Source organism: Rhipicephalus microplus, chromosome X, assembly GCF_043290135.1.
Source record: "Rhipicephalus microplus isolate Deutch F79 chromosome X, USDA_Rmic, whole genome shotgun sequence".
NCBI lineage: Eukaryota > Metazoa > Arthropoda > Arachnida > Ixodida > Ixodidae > Rhipicephalus > Rhipicephalus microplus.
The window spans coordinates 219,157,122-219,179,721 of NC_134710.1; the positions used below are offsets into that span (position 1 = coordinate 219,157,122).

The following is a 22,600-nucleotide window of genomic DNA, read 5'->3' on the forward strand; positions in this document are numbered from 1 at the left end:
TCCAAGCACGTCGTTCTTTGTGAGGTAATTGTTAGCAATTTCCTTATATATACCTGGATATCTGAATGAATTTGTATGGAGACTATAATGCTCATTGCATAACCGGACTGTCTGTTAAGTTTCATTACGACCACATCCAGTGATGGAAGTGGTGCTCCAATTGCTCCTAACTGCTCCAAAGGGTAAATGCTGCTCCAAAGTGCAATATTTACTAGTAACTGCTTTAAGCCTGCTCCGAAATGTTGTTAGCGAACTCAAAAGAATAAAGTTTAACCATGAGACCATCCCGTGAGCCTAAGCAAAACCAAAGGCAAGCTGTACGCACAATCATCGTAGTATGCTACTCAGTGGCGCAAATCCAGAAAAATCTTAAGGGGTGACACATACCGGGTCATGGTGTCCAATATGTATTTTTAGTATGGGTTGTATTTTTATTTATATAAGAATTAAATCATGCTTTCAAATAAAATAAAAAAAAAACGAGCATGGGGTCTGAGTTCGTACAATAGCATTGTTCTATTCAGTCTCTTTTTTTCACCTTTTTTCGATTTGCATAGTTCACACAGCTGAGGGGCATTTAACACCGGTACGCAGTAAAAGATAAAAAGCTTTTTAAAAATTTAGTTGCGCCATTTTGAACTGTTAACTCAATTATATCATGTGCTAAAGCAAAATCTCGAGTGAGATGCTTGCAAGGGGATTCCTCCCCAACCTGAACACAAGAAAAGTCCAAACTCATTGACCCCCCCCCCCATGATTTTCGCCAATTATACTGCTTGTATACTAGTTTCATACTAGCATACGGCATGTTTAATAATTAGTATATTCATTGGATGCTTAAGTGATGTTTTAGACTTCAGGAGTCTTTTATGTGCATCTGCTTCGAAAACACCAATGGCAACCCTAAGCTAGAGCATTTTTGTCTGCTCCGAACACACTTAAGGCTGATTCAAAGCACAATTTTTTCTGCTCCAAAATTTGCTCCAAAAAGCAAAATGTCGCTTCTATCACTGCACATCTAAATGTGGATATAGCTTTTTCTTAGTGCTATGTTGTTTTCTCTGTGCCTTGACAAAGCTTTGTTATGTTTTCTTGCATGTGTTAATTTTCAAAGTTTTCGCTTTTTAAGCTAACGTGTGTAATTCCTAACTTGTACTTATGAATGCATGTGTGTGTCTACGTGCTTGTTTATGTATGTGTGTGTGTGCCTGCACGTGTGTGCATTTGTGTGTGCACCTGCATTTGCTTGCAGTTGTGTATGTCAGTATTTGTGCTGTTGTGTGTGCGAGTGCGAGTTTATGTGTATTCTTATGTGAGTGTGTACGTTTGGTATGTCTCTGTTAACACCTCACACGCTCACATGTATATCTGCGTATGTGTATGCCTGCGTGTGTGTTTGTGTATGTCTGAATTCGTGCGCGTGCATGCGTGCACTTGTGCATGGATTCGCGCGCTAGCTTGCATGTGAGTGTGCGCACTGAATACAGGAACGTGCATTAATTGCACTCTGGCTTTTTGGTAAGACGGCATGAATTTTCGCGTCGGTGTAGGTATAAAAGTGCGTCGGGTCTACCGCTAAATTCATTAGTTAAAGCGCATATTCTTTCTAGACTACCTTCTTTGAGCTTATCAGGAACACAGTAAATGATAAAAGTTCAGTGTAAACCTTATACACTTACATTAAAGTGCTTATCATGCCTCCATGTTGCCCCGCTGCGGTGGTTTAGTGGCTAAGGTACTTGGCTGCTGACCCGCAGCTTGCGTGATCGAATCCCGGCTGCGGCGGCTGCATTTCTGATGGACGCAGAAATGCTGTAAGCTCGTGTGCTCAGATTTGGGTGCACGTAAAAGAACCCCAGGTGGTCGAAATTTCCGGAGCCATCCAATACGGCGTCTCTCATAATCATATAGTGTTTTTGGGACGTTAAACCCCACATATCAATCAATCAATCAACACCTCCACGTTATGAAGAGCAGAAGCATAGACGGGGTAAACCGCTCAGCCGATAGTTGGTACTAATTTTTTTTTCAAGTACTTCCGCTTGTATTTATTGAAGCGCATTAACAATATATCAGCCGCTGTCTTCTACTTAAATCCTATTTTCGTCCAGGTAGTTTTTTTTTTTTCAATTGACAGAACCTGGTATAATGCGTCAAGGAGCTGAATAAACAAGCCCACGCATTGATTCTAATGTGGTGGCTACAGTGAACAAGTGGAGGGTTCATGGCCGTGCTGGCCAGAAGAGGGTAAAAGTCTGAAAAGAACCAAGGAGGAAAACGCGCGCGTAGAGGGGAGTGTCGCTACTTTCAAGTTATAGGGGCTTTAATATAGTCTAGTAAATGCTGACATCTAGTGGATGACACACAATCTTAGCCATAGACTAGGGTTTCTCGTCTTGAATACTACAGGGGAATACCTATTTCGCTAGGACGAGCTTGGCTCGTCTAAAGCAGTTTTGGGACAGTTAAAGCATTTAAGGTGTTTACCTTCATTCCTAACAAGGTGTAAGAGGTTGAAGCATTGTGACGCTTTGGCATTGCTAGGTTACTCGTGAAATGTTGTGTGCGTAAAAAGGGTCTCTGTTCATCTTTTTCTGGACTTTTTTGCTCTTTTGTATAAGATACAAGAGATCTTAAAGGAGATTTCAAATGTTATTGTCTAATGTGTAAGCACTGACGTGTGTGTTCTTTTAAGACAAATAAGTCATTACTGCTGTGGTGCTTACATAAATCCAAGTTCGGAGAGGTTTTTTTTCTTTTGTAGATTTTGGAGTTCAGGCACGTGTACATAGGAAGCTGCAGTGATAGAGTTCTAAGTGCCAAGTCACTACATTGTTACTGAAATGCTTCATTATTCTTAAGCTTGTTGTACAATTATGTTGTTAGAATGAAAGGGGCTGAACAGCACCTTTTAAGTTATCTTATATTGCCCCACCGCGGTGGTCTAGTGGCTAAGGTACTCTACGGCTGACCCGCAGATTGGGGATCGAATCCCGGCTGCGGTGGCTGCATTTTTAAGGGAGGTGAAAATGCTGTAGGCCTGTGTGCTCAGATTCGTATGCACACTACCCCAGGTGGTCGAAATTTCCGGAGCCCTTCACTATGTTATTTCTCATTATCATATGATGGTTTTGAGATGTTGAACTCCGCATATAAATCAAACAAGTTAATTCACATTGGCCTACCTGCTCCACTATCCTGTTTTGCTTGGAAACCTGCAATTTCCGACCAGTCCTCCTGGTTGTACAGGTGTGGTGAAAAATATCTGGATAAACAGCCCTAACCCCACCCGAAATTAAAATACTAAAGGGCAGTAGTTCTAAAAATTTTCTGGTCTTCAGGAGCCCCAACAGCTTGCTACAGGACCCTCCACTCTACCCTCTGACTTGAAGCGGTTGTTTTCACCTACATGAGCATTCAGAATCTTGGCCGTCCATTCAACACTATACTTCAACTCGTCTCATCGTCCAGGTTCAATTCCACTTAAAGGGGCCCTGCAACACTTTTTGAGCAAGGTCAGAAAACGCTGCCGATTGGTAGTAGAGGCTCCCGACAACACGCGAGCCAATTATTATAGCGCAGCACGCGGCCTGGAATTCACAATAAGTTATCAAAGTCGGCTAAAGATTGCTTTCTCTTCTCTGGACAAATGACGGAAAATGCTAATAATGACTCATAGAGATTCCATCTATTAGCCATTGGCTGATTTGAACATGGCGCGTTCGGTCGTTACAGAGATCGCCGAAGGAGATTGTCACTTGTCCACGCTACGCGCGCGATCACACTGAAAAAGCCGCGCATTCGAAAAAAAAAAAAAGTGCTCGAAGTCACGTGGCGTGCGTCACATTTTTTTTTTTTTTTTTGCTCCTGCCATCTCTCTCTTTTAGCGTCCAGCGCTTTCGTCAGGACGAGAAAAGAGAGAATGCAATTGCAGTATGCATCAAATCTTTGTAACTCCACTCGCACTGGACAGATTTTTAAAATTTTTGCGGAGTTGAATTCATGAAGCAATGAGCTCTTTCAGTGAATTCATTACATGTTTACTTGAAAAAGTGTTTCAGGGCCCTTTTAAGTCAGCCAATAAAAAAACCCTGTCGTCGACAAAACATGGCAACGCAGCGATGTTTGCTGAGCAATACTTGACTGAAGTTCGTAGCACCATAGCATCTCGATTGCAGCACCATAAAGCCGCCGCGGACGTTGTTTTCACTTTGTCAAGTTGTGCAGCACTGTCAGACAATGCTCATAAAAGCCCCCCAAAACACGCCGTAAAACACAATCTAAAGCAACCAATAAGAAAAACACTGGGACGTGGCCCTGAGTGAGCGAAGGTAACACATGACTGGGTACTCTAATGAGATAGAGCCCGGATGTACTTGAAACCAGAACAACGCAGATCACTTGCTGCACTTCTATAGTATACCAACTCAGAAGACAAAAATTGCTGTTTTTTTTTCTTTCCTTGGTTATTATAAATCTTTCATTTTGTAGCAAAAGAAAGCTAATGCTCTGTGTATAACTTCTCTAGTCATGACGTTTCACTGACGAAACATGTTAGTGCCTATGGTGGCTGGTATGCCTGCATGATTGTTTAGGAGCTTTAGGAAACTATAATTTTAACTGGCATCATTAATTAAAGACTGGATATTGTGCAAAAACTTTCAAAATTGGCATGTCTAATTCTAATTGAAGTAGGGAAAATTACAACTGAGCATCTTCATTTTTGTTTCGTGACTTCTTTAAAAGAGGGGACGCCACTCAGTTTGTGTGACTTCAATTATTTATGGTTCGGCATGTTATCTTTATCTCTGCTAGGAACTGTGGTTAACCCTCACTGCAATGCACGTAAAGTTAGCTTTGCCATAGTATTCAGTGTTCTAAATGTGGGAAGGGACTACTAGATTTTACTGGTTGTAGCTTATCTTGCCCTGCATACATGTGTAATCAGTTTAACATTTGCATTATAATTAGGAGCCCTGGTATGATTGCTTACATCTAAAAGCTTTTCTACAATCATTCAGAGCTATGTATGATGTAACTGTGGCTCTGAGAAGCAAGAAATAAAAAAAAGCGTGCATTTTTTTTTCTTGTTGTGTCACATGTCTGAAAATTTTGTGTAATCGATCAAGTGTCAAACTTGAGAGAATAACGCACCACTTTTTAAATCACGATGCCGTGCGTCTTGGGCTTGAGCTGTTTTTTTTTTTTTGCTTTGAACATACTGGCTGCCAGTTCCTGCACATACATGTGTGGCACCTCCACAGGGAGGTGGCACCTGACGGTTGCAGTGATACCTACACAACAAAGGAACATGTCGACTTCAAGGTCATTTGTCAGCATGGCATTCATAAAATCATATAAATGCTCGTTGAGTGCAGCCTGCTTGCTGCGTAGTCCGCGCTGCTTGCTTTATAGCTGGTGATACATTGTTATGAAGAGATCAACCCATTCTGGGCTACATTGTTATGAAGAGATCAACCCATTCTGGGCTGTTTCTTTAATGCAATTGTAAATTTGCTACTACATGCAGGACAATAATGTTCAGCTCAGACATTCAGAGAAATGTTTACTGCAGATTGGCAAAGCTTTCAGACTATATGCGTAAGAGAAATTTTGTAGAGCTCTTGTAAGTGCAGAAAATGGGGGCAGAAATGAAAGGCATGAGGCCAGTTTGGGGTGCAGTTTAAGAGAATTAATGTTGAAAGGTGTGAGAAAAACTGATAGAGGTGGAGAGGGGGAGATTGCTAAACTATTGATGATGGGAAAATGACAAGCTCGTTCAGTAGCATTTATATTCTTTTCTATAGAATGGCATTCTTGTTCCGGATTTCAATCTACTGGATCCTCCAATGCTGTTTGAGTGCAACCAGGCCTGCACCTGCTGGAATGACTGCAGCAACCGAGTTGTACAGAAAGGCATCACGTATGTTCTGTGTCCTATATTTTCTCTTTCATTTCCTTTTTTTTTTTCACATTCCTTGTGTCCTTTCTTTGTACATGTTGTATTGAGTCACCAATAAATAAATGCCAGCAATAAATAGAAAATGCAGTAGCTGTTCAAGAGTGTCTATGATCACTAGTGGTTTAACTGTGCCAATTGTGACATTTTGCTACAATTTCATATCCTTGCACCTTGGTGCGCACATTTGAGTACAGCTCGCGCCAACTGCGCCAAAGTTCATAAGTCCACCTGTTTACACGGCATCGGACCGTTTATGACCCAAGATTATTCTTGGTCACTCGGCCTGCTGCATTGCACGGATGTTTTTTTTTTTTTTTTCAATATATTCAGCCTAACCAAAGTCTCTGTGTCGCTGCTTGTGTTTCTATTGCTGAAAGTTTAGTATGTCATTGATAGCTACTTTTATTTGTTAAAGAACATGTTAAAAAGTTTTTTTTCCCCTCTCACTTGAGTTCCTTTGCGTGCCGTACTCTGCATACCGTAATATAGCCACTGCGGGCAAGTGGCAACAGCTATTGACGCTGCACGCTGCAAATGGTGTCTTCACGAAAAAGAAGATTCGGCCACGTTAAAGTTGGTTATTTCAAACAAAAAAAAAAAAAAGTAGGTGCCTATTAATCGCACTATGCAGCGTTCTTGGCTTTGCTTATCGCAAAGCTAAGCCTAAATGACAGCATGCTTAATTCGAACTTCCGGTTAATCTGAACTCACACTGAGGTCCCAAAGCTACAGTGGAACTTCGATTATATGTCCCCCGGTTTCGCGACGACCCACATTTTACGATGAATCGGTTAGGTCCTGGCGAAATCCCCGTAGGAATAATGTATTAAAAACCTTGGTTATACAACGCAGTTTTACGCCGACCTCGCATCTTACAACGACATTCAGATTTCGTCCAAAAGGAAAAAGAATGCCTTGACTCGAATCAAGCGTGGACCAAATACAGTCGAGCCCACATATAACGGCCCCACTTAAAACGAACAATATCCGCATGTACGTGAAAATATACATCGGTTCAATGGCACAAAATCGCACTTACAACGAATGCCTCTGAGCGCCATTGATCTGTTACAGTGAACAGGGTCGGTGCACAGCTGACTTCCTGAGAAACCACTTTCGACCACGAATCAGGCATCGACGAGGTGCCCATACATTCTTATTGTTAAACGCCGGCCCTTCCTTCGCGCCCCTGTAGTTTCTGCTCTCCTCGACCGCTTTTTGTTACGCACCCCTCTGTGCTTTGTCCCCCCCACTACTCGGAGCACCCCGCATCGCCAGAAGAGGCCCGTGTTTTCACACTGCCACTGCTCTTTGAAAGACCGGTCGGCCATCTCCTCTGTTTTTGATCACTGGTTCTGTGAATGGCGTCACCGGCCTGGTGTGACCGGACCATTTGCCAACATCGTCGGCCACCGACTGTATCTGATCGTCTGCGTCTAGTGCACGCACGCACGCTACCCCACCGACTCTGATAATTGGCGATTCGTTTTGTGTTTAGGACCTGTTCTCGCTCACTTCGCACTCGGTTCAGCGTACCTTCTGCACGCATGCGGAAGCGTGGAAACGGCTGTTAATTTGCGCGAAACGAATCGCGAAATATCGAAGTCGGTGAGGCTACGCACGTCCGCCGGCGCAACAAAACGATTTTTTGACCACGACCACCAACTCTTTGAACACTGCCGTGCGCCCAGATCTAGGCGGCCATGCTTTGACCTCTGCGCGCGTAGACACTCTTTCAAGTTTTTCTATGGACGAGTTGCACGTTTCGCAGACTTTTCAAAGCAAGCTACCTGACTTACCTTCTTCCCGCCTTTTTTGGCTTTCAAGGTCGCCCTCCCGCCGTGTCCTCCCCTCTTTTCACTGTATCGCAACTCCTTGCCCTTCTCTCGCAAATCTGCTCTCTTCTCTTGATCGCAACCCCTTCGCCCGTCTCCACTGCTCCACGCGCCAGCCACGCTCGCTCGAGTTAGTTTCGTTTTCTGACTAGAAATGGGCCGAGAGCTGTTCCGCGCATTCTGGCATGTGTGTTGCATGTTTGCGTCTTGCTCGCTCTTGGTGTGCGTGTGTGATCAGGATGGCAGATGGGAGGACTTGCACGCTTTTTCCTGCTGCTCAACAAAACATCGAAAGTGTGACCGCTTGACTTGAGCGTAATTCGCGCGGTAGGTGCCGTATTGCAGAGCACTTGCTCTGCAAAGCATAGGTGTTGACCAACTGGCAGCCAACTTGCTGCTTCAGGCGTCCCGGTATTCGGTTGTGGAGATGGGGTATATTCCGTGGGTGGCGGTGATGGCTACAGGCGCGCGAAACTGTTTTTGCGAGACCGACTTTGTCGACGTCAGGCCCGATGCCAAGCCTGAAGCTTCTGAACTGAATCAGTTAAGTGGCGATTTGTGGCAGCATGCCGTCGACTCCGACATGGGAGAAAGAGTGGAACATCTGTTGCGATAGTTTCATTACGGTCGATGATGATGCCAACACCGCGGAACCGTGCACGGATTAGGGCATTGGGAACGATGTACGTGGCAAAAGCGATTTGGAGAAATGAAATTGCGAGAACGACGAAACTTTGGAGCCAGTTCTTCATGCAGCCTATGCCTCGCGCCTCAATGAAAAAAGTGTATGGGCGGTCTCTAGTGTATGAAATAAACTAGAAACCGCCCTTACCGCTTCTACTCTTCGAAACAAGTGCATCACGGACTTTTTTGGGCAAAAAAGTTTGTGTTTTCACTCGCAACTTTTTTAAAAGCTGTGTTTTATTTACTACGAACTTCGGGATACAGCGAACGGATGCCGCGTCAGGCTCAGGTTCGTTATAAGTAGGCTCGACTGTATTCACGAGTGCAAAATATAAAGTTGCGTTCCCCTAGGTTGACGATTGGAAAAGTAAGCAAGACGGATGTCGTCTTAGAATGGAAAATTTATTCTCCCGGAAGTTCATGTGCTTCTACAAACGGCGCAATTGCGTGCGCACGTATCTGGGGTCGCTACCTAGTCAAGATCTATCCCCACAAAGTAGCTGCAGCCGGCCTAAAAGCTGATATTTACATGTTTTCAGTCCATGGAAACATTTTCTGGTCGACATACAGCTGATCTCCCGCCTCTGTCGCACTCGCAGTCACAGTCTTGTGGACACATAAGGGCACAACGCAGCTGTTTTCACTGTGAAAGATTACTTTCACTTCACGTTGACGTTCATACTAACTACGGGACATGACTAGTTGCACTTCACAAGGCCACAAATCGCAACGTGGATAGCTCAGTCGCACACGAAGGCATTCTATGCACTTGTGGTCGGTTGCCATATGTGATAGCGATGACACTGTGTCTGACTCTTCTGACGGGAGGCTATTGGCAACACGGTTTAATTTTTCACTTTCACGTGCAGGCAATTTTCGGACTCTATTTATCGGTAGAAAGATGCGTGTTGGATTCAATTCTTTTTAAACTTGAGAATAGAGATTCACTCGCACCTCTTTCAACTAAGTTACACTGCCATTAGCTTTCGCTGACAAGAATAATTTAATCTACCTTTCTAGCAGAGGCACAAGGTCGTGCCGTGGGCTTATGCAGGCGGTCTATACCCATTTTTTGGGGCAAGGCTCAGTGTCATTGCTATATTTTTAGTTTTTCGATTATACAACGCCCGGATTATTTATACGACTGTTTTGCGTGGTCCCCTTAAAGTCGTATAATTTGGGTTCCCCTGTTTATGTATTCCAATGGGCGAAAACGCCCTGTAATTCGATCGCGCAAGCACTTGCGGCAGTTAATTCGAACATACCACGCTCCGAAAATGCTCTCAGCACCGTGCCCAATCCCACAGCGGCACCTCTCAACGCTGCGCGCGAAGAAAAAAAAGAGAAGAAAAGGAAAGAAAATACTGTGGTAGATTGTTTGCTCTCTCTCAAATGCCGGTCTGTGACGCGCCTGTGCCACGGTTCTCCCTTTTCTGTCTCTGCACGTAGAGACCCTTCTCTTTTCAAGGCTGCGTGCGGAGAGAGAGGGAAAAAAAAAGCTGTCGCCGAGAGTCCTTCTTTCTCAGTGCAGAGGGTTGCAGTAGAGACGCAGTCATTGCCGTCACCTTTAAGGCGCGGAAAGGGAAATCGGTTTGCACCGCGACTCCACTTCTCAGTCATGTGACCCGCTCAGCACTTCCTCAATCCTTTCCGCTGGCTGTGTGAAGAGGGCGGCTCTCTCGGCCGCACGTGGCGTGGCTGTAAGGTCAGCACAGTAGTTTTGAAAGAGCTGTGCCGAAGGAGTGTCAAACTCCGCAGAAAACGATATACTCAACACACTATGGTTGTTTTTTTATAGACTATTTGATAGACTAATTTCGTTTGTTATAGCCATTTACTGGTCAATTTTATTTCGTTATAATGAGGTTTAAAATGCATGCTTCTCAAGGGCACTTTCAAGGGGAATTCTATTTACTTTGTTATATCCATTATTTTGTTATATCCTGTTACGTTATAACGAGGTTTGAGTGCACTGAGATGCCGCATGTACGGTAAAAATGTCGTGCAGACCATGTTGGTTGGAACTTGGCAGTCCATACCAGGCATCGTTGACCCATTCATGAAGTTCCTGAACCATTGCTTGGATACATTGACCTCAGTCTTTAGGATGCACACACCCTTTCTTGCAGTACACGCTTTTGCTTCAACACCATCGTAGCACACACTCATGCTCCTGCTTTTCACGTCGTGAACCAACTCTCGAACCACCTCTTCAACAGCAGGGTAATCGTCCAGACTGTGGTCTACAAAAGGAACAGCATGTAGCAGCGCATGCAAAGATCTTAATTCTTTGTTTTCTCCATTCTCCCATGTATGTTTTTGACACATCGATCTTGCACCCTTCGGCAACATTGCTTTCCTACTCAGCGTAGAGGATGGCTTGCTGCTTGAAAGCAGTGCTGTACTGTTGCTGGAGTAATGGTAGTATCTTGGCATTCCTTGGGCAGCGTTGTAAATTGCAGACACCACAGTTCGCAGAGTATGGTGAACAGGCATGAGCGGCGTGAGTGCAAGAAGATGCCAAGGCGCTTGAGGGCGCATTTGACAAGTCATGTGGTGCATAGATGCGGCATAGTTCTCTGCGATGTGTTGGCAGCCCACATGGCGCTGCCAGTTTTTCCATGGATTGCCCATGGTCTGTCAACAAATGTGTGAGGCATATCGGAAGAAATATTCCCAGTGATCCCACTCCTGCACCAACTGCGCCAAAGTGTGCCGAATCAGATTTACTGTGCCATCCTGATAATATCAACAAAAATTGCATCAAACCGCGCCAAAGTCGGATTTGGGAGTGTCTATCACCGGCAATAGCCACGCCGGTGCGTCAATACATGTGCACCTTGTTCGGAGGGTATGGTGCTAGAATAGGGAACTTGTGGATCGTTTTATGTTTGCGCTGTAAAAGTATATTCTATGGCTATGAACCAACTAGGCCCAAAAGAAGTTTTACTTAGAATAGGGAAGTTTGATGAGCAACAAGCGGCGCCTACGATGCGCACTAAAGCCTGTGCGGAGGAGCCGCGTGGGGGCGCGTGCAGTCGTTTATACGTTGTTTGCATGTGTCAGACAGTTTCGTTGGGCGCGTTCGTCCTCATTTTTTGTTTATTTTATTGCCATAGCACTCCAACACTAATGCTTCTGTATGCTTTCTCATCGCGTGAAAACAGTCATTGCTTCATTCTGGGGTGCACTACAGGCTACAAGTCAGCTAAAAAGAAGCATGAGTTGTTCGGCGTTCCAAAGGATAAAGCTCTGTTTGCGTAGTGACGGCGAGCAATTCCGCACGCTGACAAGCTGTTTCAAGAAAACTCGGTTGTTTGTGAGCTGCACTTCGACAAAAGGTACATCTCCTGGCACACTTTGAGCACACTGTGAACGGCGACATTGTCTGCATTGAAAGGGCTAGGCCCATAGGCAATGCGCAGGATTCATGTTCGAGGGAGTGGGGGTGAAGGTTTATTGCAGCGCCCCCCACTCCCTATTAAATCACTATATGAAGCAGATTTTGTGCCCCCCTTTTAGGTGATCAATCGAGTGCCCCACCGCCTAGTAAATGTATAGAGCAGTTTTAGCGCCCACCCCCGCTGGACCACGTGTGCAGATGCCTATGGTTAGGCTTTTCGGAGAAGTTCTTCGCATTTATAGACTTTCTTGAAATCACTTTTTCAAAGTGGTTTAGCTACAACAAGCTTCACAGTGACAGCTTGGAAGAACTTGTTTCCTGCTTTCAAAAAAAAAAAGTCACACTGGGCTGCGCACAACATAGACCGAGCCTCACTAATCAAGTGACCAAGTTTTTTCTGCTCACCCGTTTTTACACAAAAGCACTCCACAAGGAGCGAGCATTTTCCTGTAAAAAGAGGGAAGTACTTGACGCTCAGGTGCGTCACCTATGCTCGCAGCCCAAGGGAAACAATGTTCTGTGGGGCGCTTGTGAACTATAAAACTTTTTTACTTGGGGATAATAAAAAGACGCACGACCAATTATTAAGAATGCATTGATGTAAACAGATAGTGAGTCATTACTCCTAGACGCGTTGTATGACCAGTGTGTAGAAAATGAAATGTTTTCATCCAGATACCACTCGTGATTCTCGTCTTTGAGTTTGATTATGCGTTAACAGAAGTAGCTATAGTGAGCCATGCATGTTACGAATGATGGGGTTTTATTTACTGATTAGTGCTTGAGGAAATAATGGTTCATCATGGAAGGTGTTGCAAGCAATGGCTCACAACTGAATTCATGGTTCCATTCTTCTACCACTTTACGCCGATAAAATGTCTCAATGCCGTCATGCGCTCACTTTCGGCACCCCATCGATACTTCGGTTGAGTCGCGCACTCACGTAGGTATGCTGTAATTCTAGAAGCTGATTAAAAACATAAGTTCTCGGTCGTCATTTGAGACCATGCACTAGCAAAAAAAATATTTAAAAAATTTTTCTCATTGCCTGCACGCGTGGTTCATTCCCATCTCTGCGCAGCGCATCGCCGCCTTGGGTGACGTGCAAAAGTGTGCCAGTGCCATCAGGCGGTTTCCTCCCACGGCGCTATGCGCTAGCCGGCGCATTCATCACACTTCCCTATTCTTGCCACTGTAGTGGGGGCCACCAAACTCACAATCACATACCTATTTTATAAGGCTGAATAAATAGCGGTCGCACGTGCATCCTAAAACTCACAATGCTATGTTTGGTAGCGGTGCAACTCTGTTGTGCAAGCCCGCTTGATTGTGATACGCGCTTTACGCAGGGGCTTGTGATGTCTAGTTCAATCGGTAGCGTGAAACTGTGGCGGTGATTCATCGGCGAACGTCGTCCGTTCTAGGAACGCTGTTGATAGTTCGTTTGAGGAGTTGTGTGACATGTAATAAAGCAATTTTCACTACTAACTGCAAGTGGGCTGCCAGAATGTCTGTCGGGTTTATTTTTGAGCATCGTGGTCGAATTCGCCATGCTTCGTGTCCACAGAAGAGCGCGTGAACTGTGAAATGCATTGAAACTTTTCTTCCAATATAGTTTATCCATGAATCGTCATACAAAAGAACTGCTTTATAATCTCTTCCACTAGCACATCCACGTTTATAATTGCTATAGCGGTAAAAGCCCATAAAAGACCTTGCCCTTTCGAACTCGAGGTTGCTAGGGTCCAAGCACTCGAGATTGCTAGATGAGGAGTTGAAAATTCTCGCATGCTTTATTTTAAAATGTCATCTCACTTATAAAAGTATGCCTCCTGGTTGAAGCAGCCGCAATTCGGTTTTAATACGCGCAGTTATATTGAGGACATCGCTGGCGGCTCTGGTTTCGAAAAGCCTGTCAAGCGGCTGCACCTTGTTATACGTTCGCCTCTCGCTTTCCTGGGTCAATAGCCGATGATTAAAGAAAAAAAAAATGAACATGACAGCATCGCATTTATTACTTAGTTTTTAAGGGAGGGGTGGAGGGTGCACCGCTTGAAAGTAGCTTGCGTGCGCTATTACGAGGCATAATGAGACTGCTCGTTAACTTTCTATGCTGCTAACATCTGCTTCGGAATTAGATAACTGACAGCACGAAAGCTTCGGCAGCTAGAGTGATTATTGTCCCTTTCGCCAGCGTTCTTTTGAGTTACACGATATCGGATCTAAAATAAGATACAATTTGTTAGTTTCACTTATGCATACCGGCCAACTCTTTCGCTTTTCCCGTAAAGTGTACAAATTCCGACCGTGCTTACCATTTTACTAATCTTGCCTGGAATTTTATGAAAAATATTTTATTTCCTATTAAAAAAATAAATATAGTAAAATTACGTGGCCTCTGCGATTGTGTACGGCGCATTTCCGTAGCTAGTCGTGGAGGCCACAAAAAGCGGTGTTGTACTATATTTCGCCACCAGGAAAGAACAATATGTATTGGTGTTATTATCATCACATACCTGCTAAGTCTCCCGCATTGTCCGGGAGACTCCCGGATTTCAACTGTTCCTCCCGTGTGTACGGTTGCCATGAAAATTTCCCGGAAATCAAAATTTGTGTGTGAGATCTCGTTGCATAGGAAAAAATGCAGGTCAGTTCATTCTAGGTTTTTTGCGAGCCCACTGCATTTTATTATAAAAGAATTTGAGAGGCGTTCATCTAAACGTACAGTAGAGAGTGATGCGAAGTTGCGGCAAATCCAAATTCGTGAAATTCCCTAGCCAAATTCATGTGTGAATTTTCGTGAAGTTTGAATGTTCTGAACACTTTTTCCTTATTGTGGCACATGATATGAGCTTTAGTACTGAAACCGTCGATTGAAGACTGATCGAGAGCAGCATGCTCGAACCTTCACTGGCACGCCTGCGACCGGCGCACGCACTGTCTTTTACAGTGCGTATGGTTGTTGTTGCCATAGCTGCCGTGGACCAAAAAAACTGGGGTCGTTCGACACAATCGTCTATGGTGATGACGCTACTGACAGAACTCTGAAAAGTGTGCGCATGGCCAACGCTCGACCAGTCAAACCGAAGCTGCTTTCCACAAACTGCGCCAGTTGCGATCATAGATAGCATAAAACGACTTGGTTTTGAAGGCACGTGGATTGAAAGCAAAACTACCATTTTTCCGAAACCGCCACGCACAAAACTGCGATAGCGGCGATGCGATAGCGATCTACGAGCTCTGCGTGCACGTGGCTGACGCAGCGGCACATTAAAGGCAGTAAAGACGTAAAAAAGGCTAGAATTAAGCGTTTTGGTTTTTCTGTTCAAGGAATCTAGTAGCGAGCAAAGCCAAAGCTTTGACCCGCGCTTTCACAGCAGCCAGCTGCACCGTCCCACCTGTTCACATGTGAAAACATACGGGAGTTGTTTTGACGGAAATCGATTTTTTGCTAGTTGTTTTGGTGACTCGAAATTTCGGGAGCATTTGCGCTCCCCCTTTGAGACTATCACTTAGTGGGAAACCCTACCCTTGTGTGTTCGGCCACTCCAAGCCATTATGAGAGCACATTGCTGATGTTTGTGCTTGCGTTTGGGACCCCCCTTGTTTTTTGCGATGTTTTTGTTCCTTTTTTTAGGGCCAAAAATGGGGGGAAAGAGTTCAGTGCGTCGATCTGACGTATGATGACAAAACATCGTTATGCTTGTCGCTAAAGGCAAATCTATTGCAGTTACAAACTAAAAAAAAAAAAGAGTCTGTAATTACCCCCTCCCCCCTTCCAGCTTTTTTTTTGCTAGGGGGTTTTACGAATTTCTCTGTTGCCAGGTGTGCTTACGCTCTTAGCAATGAATGCGATACCAAGAAATTGTATTTTTACACCAAATAGTAAGGCTTGATGTCATCCATGAGAAGCACAAGGGGCGGTGTTGCGATTTCCAAGGTCCGCACACTTGCAAAAATTTGCTGTACGCGTGGTATTGGATATCCGCCACATGGGCGACTAGAGGCCCCCTAAAAATCTCTTGCATGCTGATGCACATACAGATGGAATCAGACTTGTCTAGAGCGCCCAGCCGTCCGCTCCAGCCGATGTTTTCTTCAGAAATATGTAAAAAGAGACTCCTTAAAGCTGCCAAACATGGTCGTAGTGCGTGTTTTAGGCCCTTGTGCTGTAATGTAAGCATCAACGGAAGCTTATAGCTCACGTAAGATGCAAGCCGCGGCCAACACCAGTGTCGAAAGGGACGCGCTTTGCTGCTCTAGACTAGTGTGATTCTATCTGTAGAGCACGAACGGCCCGTACGAATGGACCTCCGAAATGGCGCATCGATGGTGTAGCTGCATTGTGATCAAGGCTTAGTGCATACCCTTATATGGCCGCTCTAGAAAGTGAAGCACTTTTCGCACAGTCTGTTTTGGTTAAGAGTACAAGGTAGAAAGGTATACCAGCCTGGAGCTGTGCGCCGCCGCTGCCGCCTGGTTTCCTCGTGCCGCTCGGCGGCCTGCGCCGAAATTTTCAAGACTGGCATGCCGCCGCCGCGGCATACAGGCGGCGCGGCGCTCGTCGTTTTTTTTTTATCTCACGTCGACGCTGTGAGTGCACTAACCTCCCGCGGTAAAGTCGCACAACACTGTACAATACTGAAGGCTCTGGCCACACCGGTCATTCCCGCTTTTACCAAAACGACAAAAGTCGGAGAGTGTTTACACATCACAGTGTCCTCGGTGATCGGCGAGCGCACTGCTGATGCTGATTGAGAAGGCCACAGTTTCAGCCGAAATTTTATAACACAAAACCTAGAGTGGAATCTGGAGCGGGTATCTATGCGAGTAGAACAACTTGTTGTTGGGCTAGTTGGAAGATCATTGCAAAAAATTAATTTGAGCGCAAATACACACACACACACGTGCACACGCAGCGCTGTGCGTGTTTGATGCATGGGTGTGTGTGTGTGTGCGCATGAATTTGTCTTGTCGTGTGCTGGGACTCAAATAATTTTTTGAAATGTTTGTGTGGAGCACGCAAAGCCGATTGAGCGGCGCTTCGACCACCATGGCTTGGAATCGAGAAACCCTGCCTCCAAAAAACACATGATGACTACAAGCCAGTGTGAGGGGTTGTCTTATTTGTTTGCTTGTGTATGTGTTGTATGAACGCTTGGTCCTTATAGTTTCTAAGGTATGCACGAACAGGCTAGACACCAGACTCTCCAACCACAATGGGATTGATGGAAAATAGAAGTTTCATATCTACTTCGGGTGGATTTAGTTTTTGGCATTTGCGGCGCTTTTTCACCAAGAATAAAACAAAATGACATGAACTTATTATCAATAAAGACTTGTTTCATTCTTTCAAATACAAAGCTGATTGCAGGAACTCTGCGCGACTTTGATATTGACCCAAAACCGGGACAAATTCAATCGGACTGGGGTATTATACACTGCTAGGAATTCTTCTCGAAATTTGGCGCTAGTAAATAATGAAGAATTTTTTGAAATGGTGAAAATAAACATGCGTTTAGAACTCAGAAATGCATAATAAATTTATGGAAATAAAAATACTGTATAGAACAATAAGTAATAAACATATTTTTTAATACCAACGGCAGGCACGTGTGTTCATGCGCAGAAAGATCGTGAAAGCAATAGTTAGTATACAATGGATCACTTACTCCACTGTAAAGACCTTCCAGTACACAGCAGAACAGATATTTTTAACGCCGGGAGGTTCAGCGGATCGTTGAGGGGCGTTCACGTAGTTTCGTCGTTTTGCAGCCGCGTTAGTGCGTCTGGCGGAAACAGAATTGTACAGACAATAAAGTGAATTCTATGCAGTTTTCTTGGTAAATTTGGGACTATATATTAATGGGGATCATTACGTGAATGACACTTTGTCAAAACTATCAAATACCAGCCGTAAATTTGCAATGTTGCCTAAACCAGGAAAACTAGTATGGTTCCGCCACTTTCAAGAAGACACCGTTCCTTGCGCCGCTCCCCGACAAACACATATACGCACGCCTGTGAACACTGTAGGCCGGGTGAAGCTGCTGCGCGCAGAACCAAATTGAAACTGAGAACACCTGTAGGCAATTCGCTAACTAATGTAATTCGATCCTAACTGTATACTTCCCATCATTCCCACCATAGTTGAACGACTGCACTGCCCAATTTTCCTCAAGGTTATGGTACGAATCTATATGAGCTTCAGCAAGCGACAGGAGCAAAAAAAATTCACTACCCAAGCACTCCGTACAAATAGTTAACCAGCGAAAGCTGAAATGTGTGGTCCGGTGTTCAGCAGTGGGTTGAAGCCGACGATGTACTGAAGCCTTTTGCAATTATTGGTTACATGTTCGTGCTTCTTAATGAGATTAGACACACATTTTGCTTGGTCTACTCCAACGAATATTTCACGTACTTCACATTGCGCCTCACATTGTCACCGTCCCGCAGTTCAAATCCCGGCTGCGGTGGCTGCATTTCCGATGGAGGGGGAAATGTTGTAGGCCCGTGTGCTCATATTTGGGTGCACGTTAAAGAACCCCAGGTGGTCGAAATTTCCGGAGCCCTCCACTACAGCGTCTCTCATAATAAAATGGTGGTTTTGAAATGTTAAACCCCACATATCAATCAATCACCGTCATGGAAGAGTGTAATTAGCAGTTAAATGATTTTGGATTGCGTTAATCGCAGTGGTTGTTCTCGAACCACAGGTGGTGTGGAGGTGTTGAGAGTTATATATTTATTTATTGTAGTAAACGCTATCTTTCCCATATCATGGTACCCTTTAAACGACATTGTTTTCTCTACTGCTTCTATATGAGTCTTTCATCGCTTAGGCAGATAAATATATCTGCAGATTTGTGCGCTTTATTTCCTCGGCATCTACTCGTGCGTGAAAATAACTAAGTGCATAACTAAAGAAAACGAACCAAGTGTCATGGTGTCCAATTTTTTGAGCAAAAAAAAAAATCGTCACATAAGTGTTACGATGCAGCTCTCTGCCCCCACAGCTACCCCCCCCCCCTCCAAAAAACTGATGCCTTCAATCGTGAAGTCAATGGCGCAATGTATGTACATTGTACATTATTCCTTGATAATAAATAAATATACATATATATTGTTACGGGAAGACACCCAGAGAAACGAGGTGACAACTGAGATATATTTGCACGACGCCAGGCCTAAGCCGAGATGGCAAGCGAGCGCGCCCCACATTTCAGAATCACATTGTCTTTCTCGCTGTTTGTCTTGCTTCATCAGCGTGATGTAATCTTGTAACATGACCCCCGGTTGTGCAGAAGCACCATCTCGGTGCTTTCTGTGGTGTTGAGGAGTGGTAGAGCTTAAGGCGGGAGACATGAAGAATGTCTGTAGACAGTGGAGCCGCCCCGCCGTGTTGGTCTAGTGGCTAAGGTACTCGACTGCTAACCCGCAGGTCGCGGGTTCGAATCCCGGCTGCGGCGGCTGCATTTTCGATGGAGGTGGAAATGTTGTAGGCCCGTGTGCTCAGATTTGGGTGCACGTTAAAGAACCCCAGGTGGTCTAAATTTCCGGAGCCCTCCACTATGGCGTCTCTCATAATCATATGGTGGTTTTGGGACGTTAAACCCCACAAATCAATCAATCAGTAGACAGTGAAGCAGATGGAGATGACGACTTCAGCGGGGCTATTTCGTAGGTAACGTTAAAGCCCCTAGATCTAGAAAGTAGCGACACTCTCCTCCGCGCGCGCGTTTTCCTCCTCAATTCTTCTCGGATTTCTCCCCTCTCCCGGCCGGCGCGGTGCGCACGGCACGCTGAACCCTCCACTGGCTCGCTGCAGCCGCATTAGATTCAATGCGCGCGCTTGTTTAATCGGCTTCTTGAAGCATTATACGAGAATATGTCCCTTAAGAAAGAGTCGTGACGAAAGTAGGCTTCTCATAGAACATTATGGCAGACATATTTTTTAAGACGATTCGATAAATACGAGCGGAAGCGCTTCGAAAAAATGAGCATACCAGCTGGCGGCTTAGCGGTTTACCTCTCCGTCGCTGCTTCGGCTGTCTGTAACGCGGATGTGTATTAAGCGCATGTAATGTAGGCAGCACATTGTATAGACGGGAACTTGATTAGTGCTGCAGTGTCGCTTTGTAAAATTCATGTTGTGTTGGCGAAAAGCAAGCATAGAAGTCACCGTGCGTGCCTGGCTTCCGTCACGATGAAACGACGAGATATTGCATTCCATTAACTTTGGGACTTACCTCAGTCTGTTAAAAAAAAAGCAAAACCCACCGCTCAGATGGAAGCTTCTAAGACTATGTTACGCTATAATTAACTCACAGAATTCAGGATGTAAAGTTTATCAGAAGAGAGCCATTACGAAAAGCGCGTACGTGGCTCTTTCTTTATATGAGCATACACGCATAATACATACATATACCAGATACGTAACTTTGCTTCCGTGCGTATGGCTATTTACTTTACGGCTGCTGCCAAGATATCATTGAGCGGTTGTTAATTGACTTATTAAGACGAAAGCCTTAGCTGCCTCATCAAACGCGGAAATTGACCGTCGGGGACCCGCGTCGAAGGCGTCTCGCGTCCCGTGGCGTCGGTGACTATATATAGTGATGAAAAAGGTCATCATCTGGTGACGTCACCAAAAACGTTACAGATCGCCAAAATTTGTGACGTCCTGAGGCACCCCACCTGGTTTTGCATTGCCTCCGTGATCGGTACATCTTTGACAAAGCGCAGACATGCACACACATACGTGCGCCCACACGTACACGCACACACATACGTGCGCATACGTACATACACACGCCCGAATGCAGACATGCGCAACACGCAGCACAGCACACGCAGGCGCACGCTTACACACACACACACACACACACACACACACACACACACACATACACACACACACACACACGTGCACCGGCGCGAATACATAGACAAACGCACGCACACACGTCCGCACAAGCACATACACACGCGCGAATACAGACGTACAGAAACGCACGAACACACAGGCGCACACATAAGCGCGCATATGCAGTCGCATACATACACACACGCATACACGCAGGCGCACACATGCACACACATAAACGCACACCCACACGCACACACACACACACACACACACACACATGCGTAGGAATTACACACGTTAATTTACAAATTACACACATTAAGAAAACTAACGCACGCGCTAAAACACAAGAAAACTATCTCAGGGCACAGAGAATTACAAAAAAAGCTCAGCGACTCATTCAGACCCAGCTATATCCATATTTATATGTGCTCGCTATTAAACTGAACGGAGAGTCCAGCGATGCAAAGAGCATTAAAATCTTCGTACGACTTTATCTAGAGATTTAACGAAATCGGTAACACTAACCTCGCAAAGAACGACGTGTTTAGAAGGGGCGAAGTCCTTTCTCCCGATGTTGTGGATCCACTGCTTTCTGCGCACGGCATTCCTATTCCTATCTCTTCGGGGGATATAAAATAATCTTACTCCTTTCTCTGACCTGCTGCTGCACTGATACGCGCAACAGCCAGGCATTGCCACGAAAAACGAAGCTCACGATTCTACGCAAAAAAAAAAAAAAACACACGTTCAGAGCGGCAGGGCTGGCGTGGCGCCTGGAGGGTTCATGGCGTGCGTGATTGACGAAAAGCGCGCGAAGTTTGCTTGCGCGCGCTTTTCGTGACGTCAGGGTCATCTGACTGGGCGGTATCGCCCGCCGCAGCCATTCAGCGCTTGGGATGCGCGGGCTCCGCAAAAGAGGGGGTGAAAAAAGAGGAGGTTGCCGGCGCGCCGAGAGAGTGCCGGCGTGGATAAAGGAGCGTCGCTACTTTCCAACATCTAGGGGCTTTAGGTAACGTCGGTCACCTGGCGCAAAACGCGGTAAGGTCCTGAGTATCGAGAAAGCAACTTCTCAGAGAGACTAACATGCCCAGTCGGGGTCCACAACAACAGAAGGGAACCCGAGGCAAAGGAGACGTAGCGATGATATGCGTCGTAACCTTGCTTTTGTTGCTCTTGCAATGCTAAGAGGCGCTTCCGAGCGACTTCACCTGCTTTGGGAGCTCTGTTGATAGTGTCACGGGCGTATTCAGTCGGCGAATCAACAGCTTTTGGAAAGATGGAGTCGAAAGATAGGGTTCGGTTGCGGCTAAAGAAGAGATAGAATGGTGAAAACCCAGCGGTATCGTGGCATGAGGAAGTGTATGCAAATGTAACAAAGGACAATGCAATTTCTCAGTCTAGCTGGTCAGAGGAGACGTACATGGAAAGCATATCAGTGAAAGTCCGGTTGAATCTTTCGCTAAGCGCATTAGTTTGTGGATGGTAGGCCATCGTAAATTCGTGTTTGGTTTCGCAAGAGCGAAGCAGGTCGTCAAAAACTCGGGAGAGAAAATAGCGTCCACGATCTGTGAGGAGTTGGCATGGAGCACCATGATGGAGGATGACATCATACAGAAGGAAATCGGCAACGTCTGTGGCACAGCTGATTGGCAAAGCCCGTGTAATGGCATACCGGGTTGTATGATCCGTAGCGACAGCTATCTATTTGTTTTCGGAGGTAGACTGAGAGAAAGGGCTAGGAGATCAAGACCAGCTCGAAAGAAGGGGTCTATAGGAAGATCAAGTGGCTGGAGGTGTCCGGCAGGACTCACGGTGTGTTTTTTTTTTTTTTTTCGACGTTGGCA

At 45.3% G+C, this 22,600-nt stretch overlaps 1 protein-coding gene across 1 annotated transcript in view; it reads left to right on the forward strand.

The window, feature by feature from the left end:
* The window catches only part of LOC142775985 (histone-lysine N-methyltransferase EHMT1-like), a 273,651-nt gene that overhangs the window by 190,812 nt on the left and 60,239 nt on the right, over positions 1–22,600 (forward strand). The window contains exon 21 of the mRNA XM_075878664.1: positions 5,808–5,923. Coding sequence (XP_075734779.1) covers positions 5,808–5,923 — 116 coding nt within the window. The remainder of the gene's footprint in view (positions 1–5,807; positions 5,924–22,600) is intronic.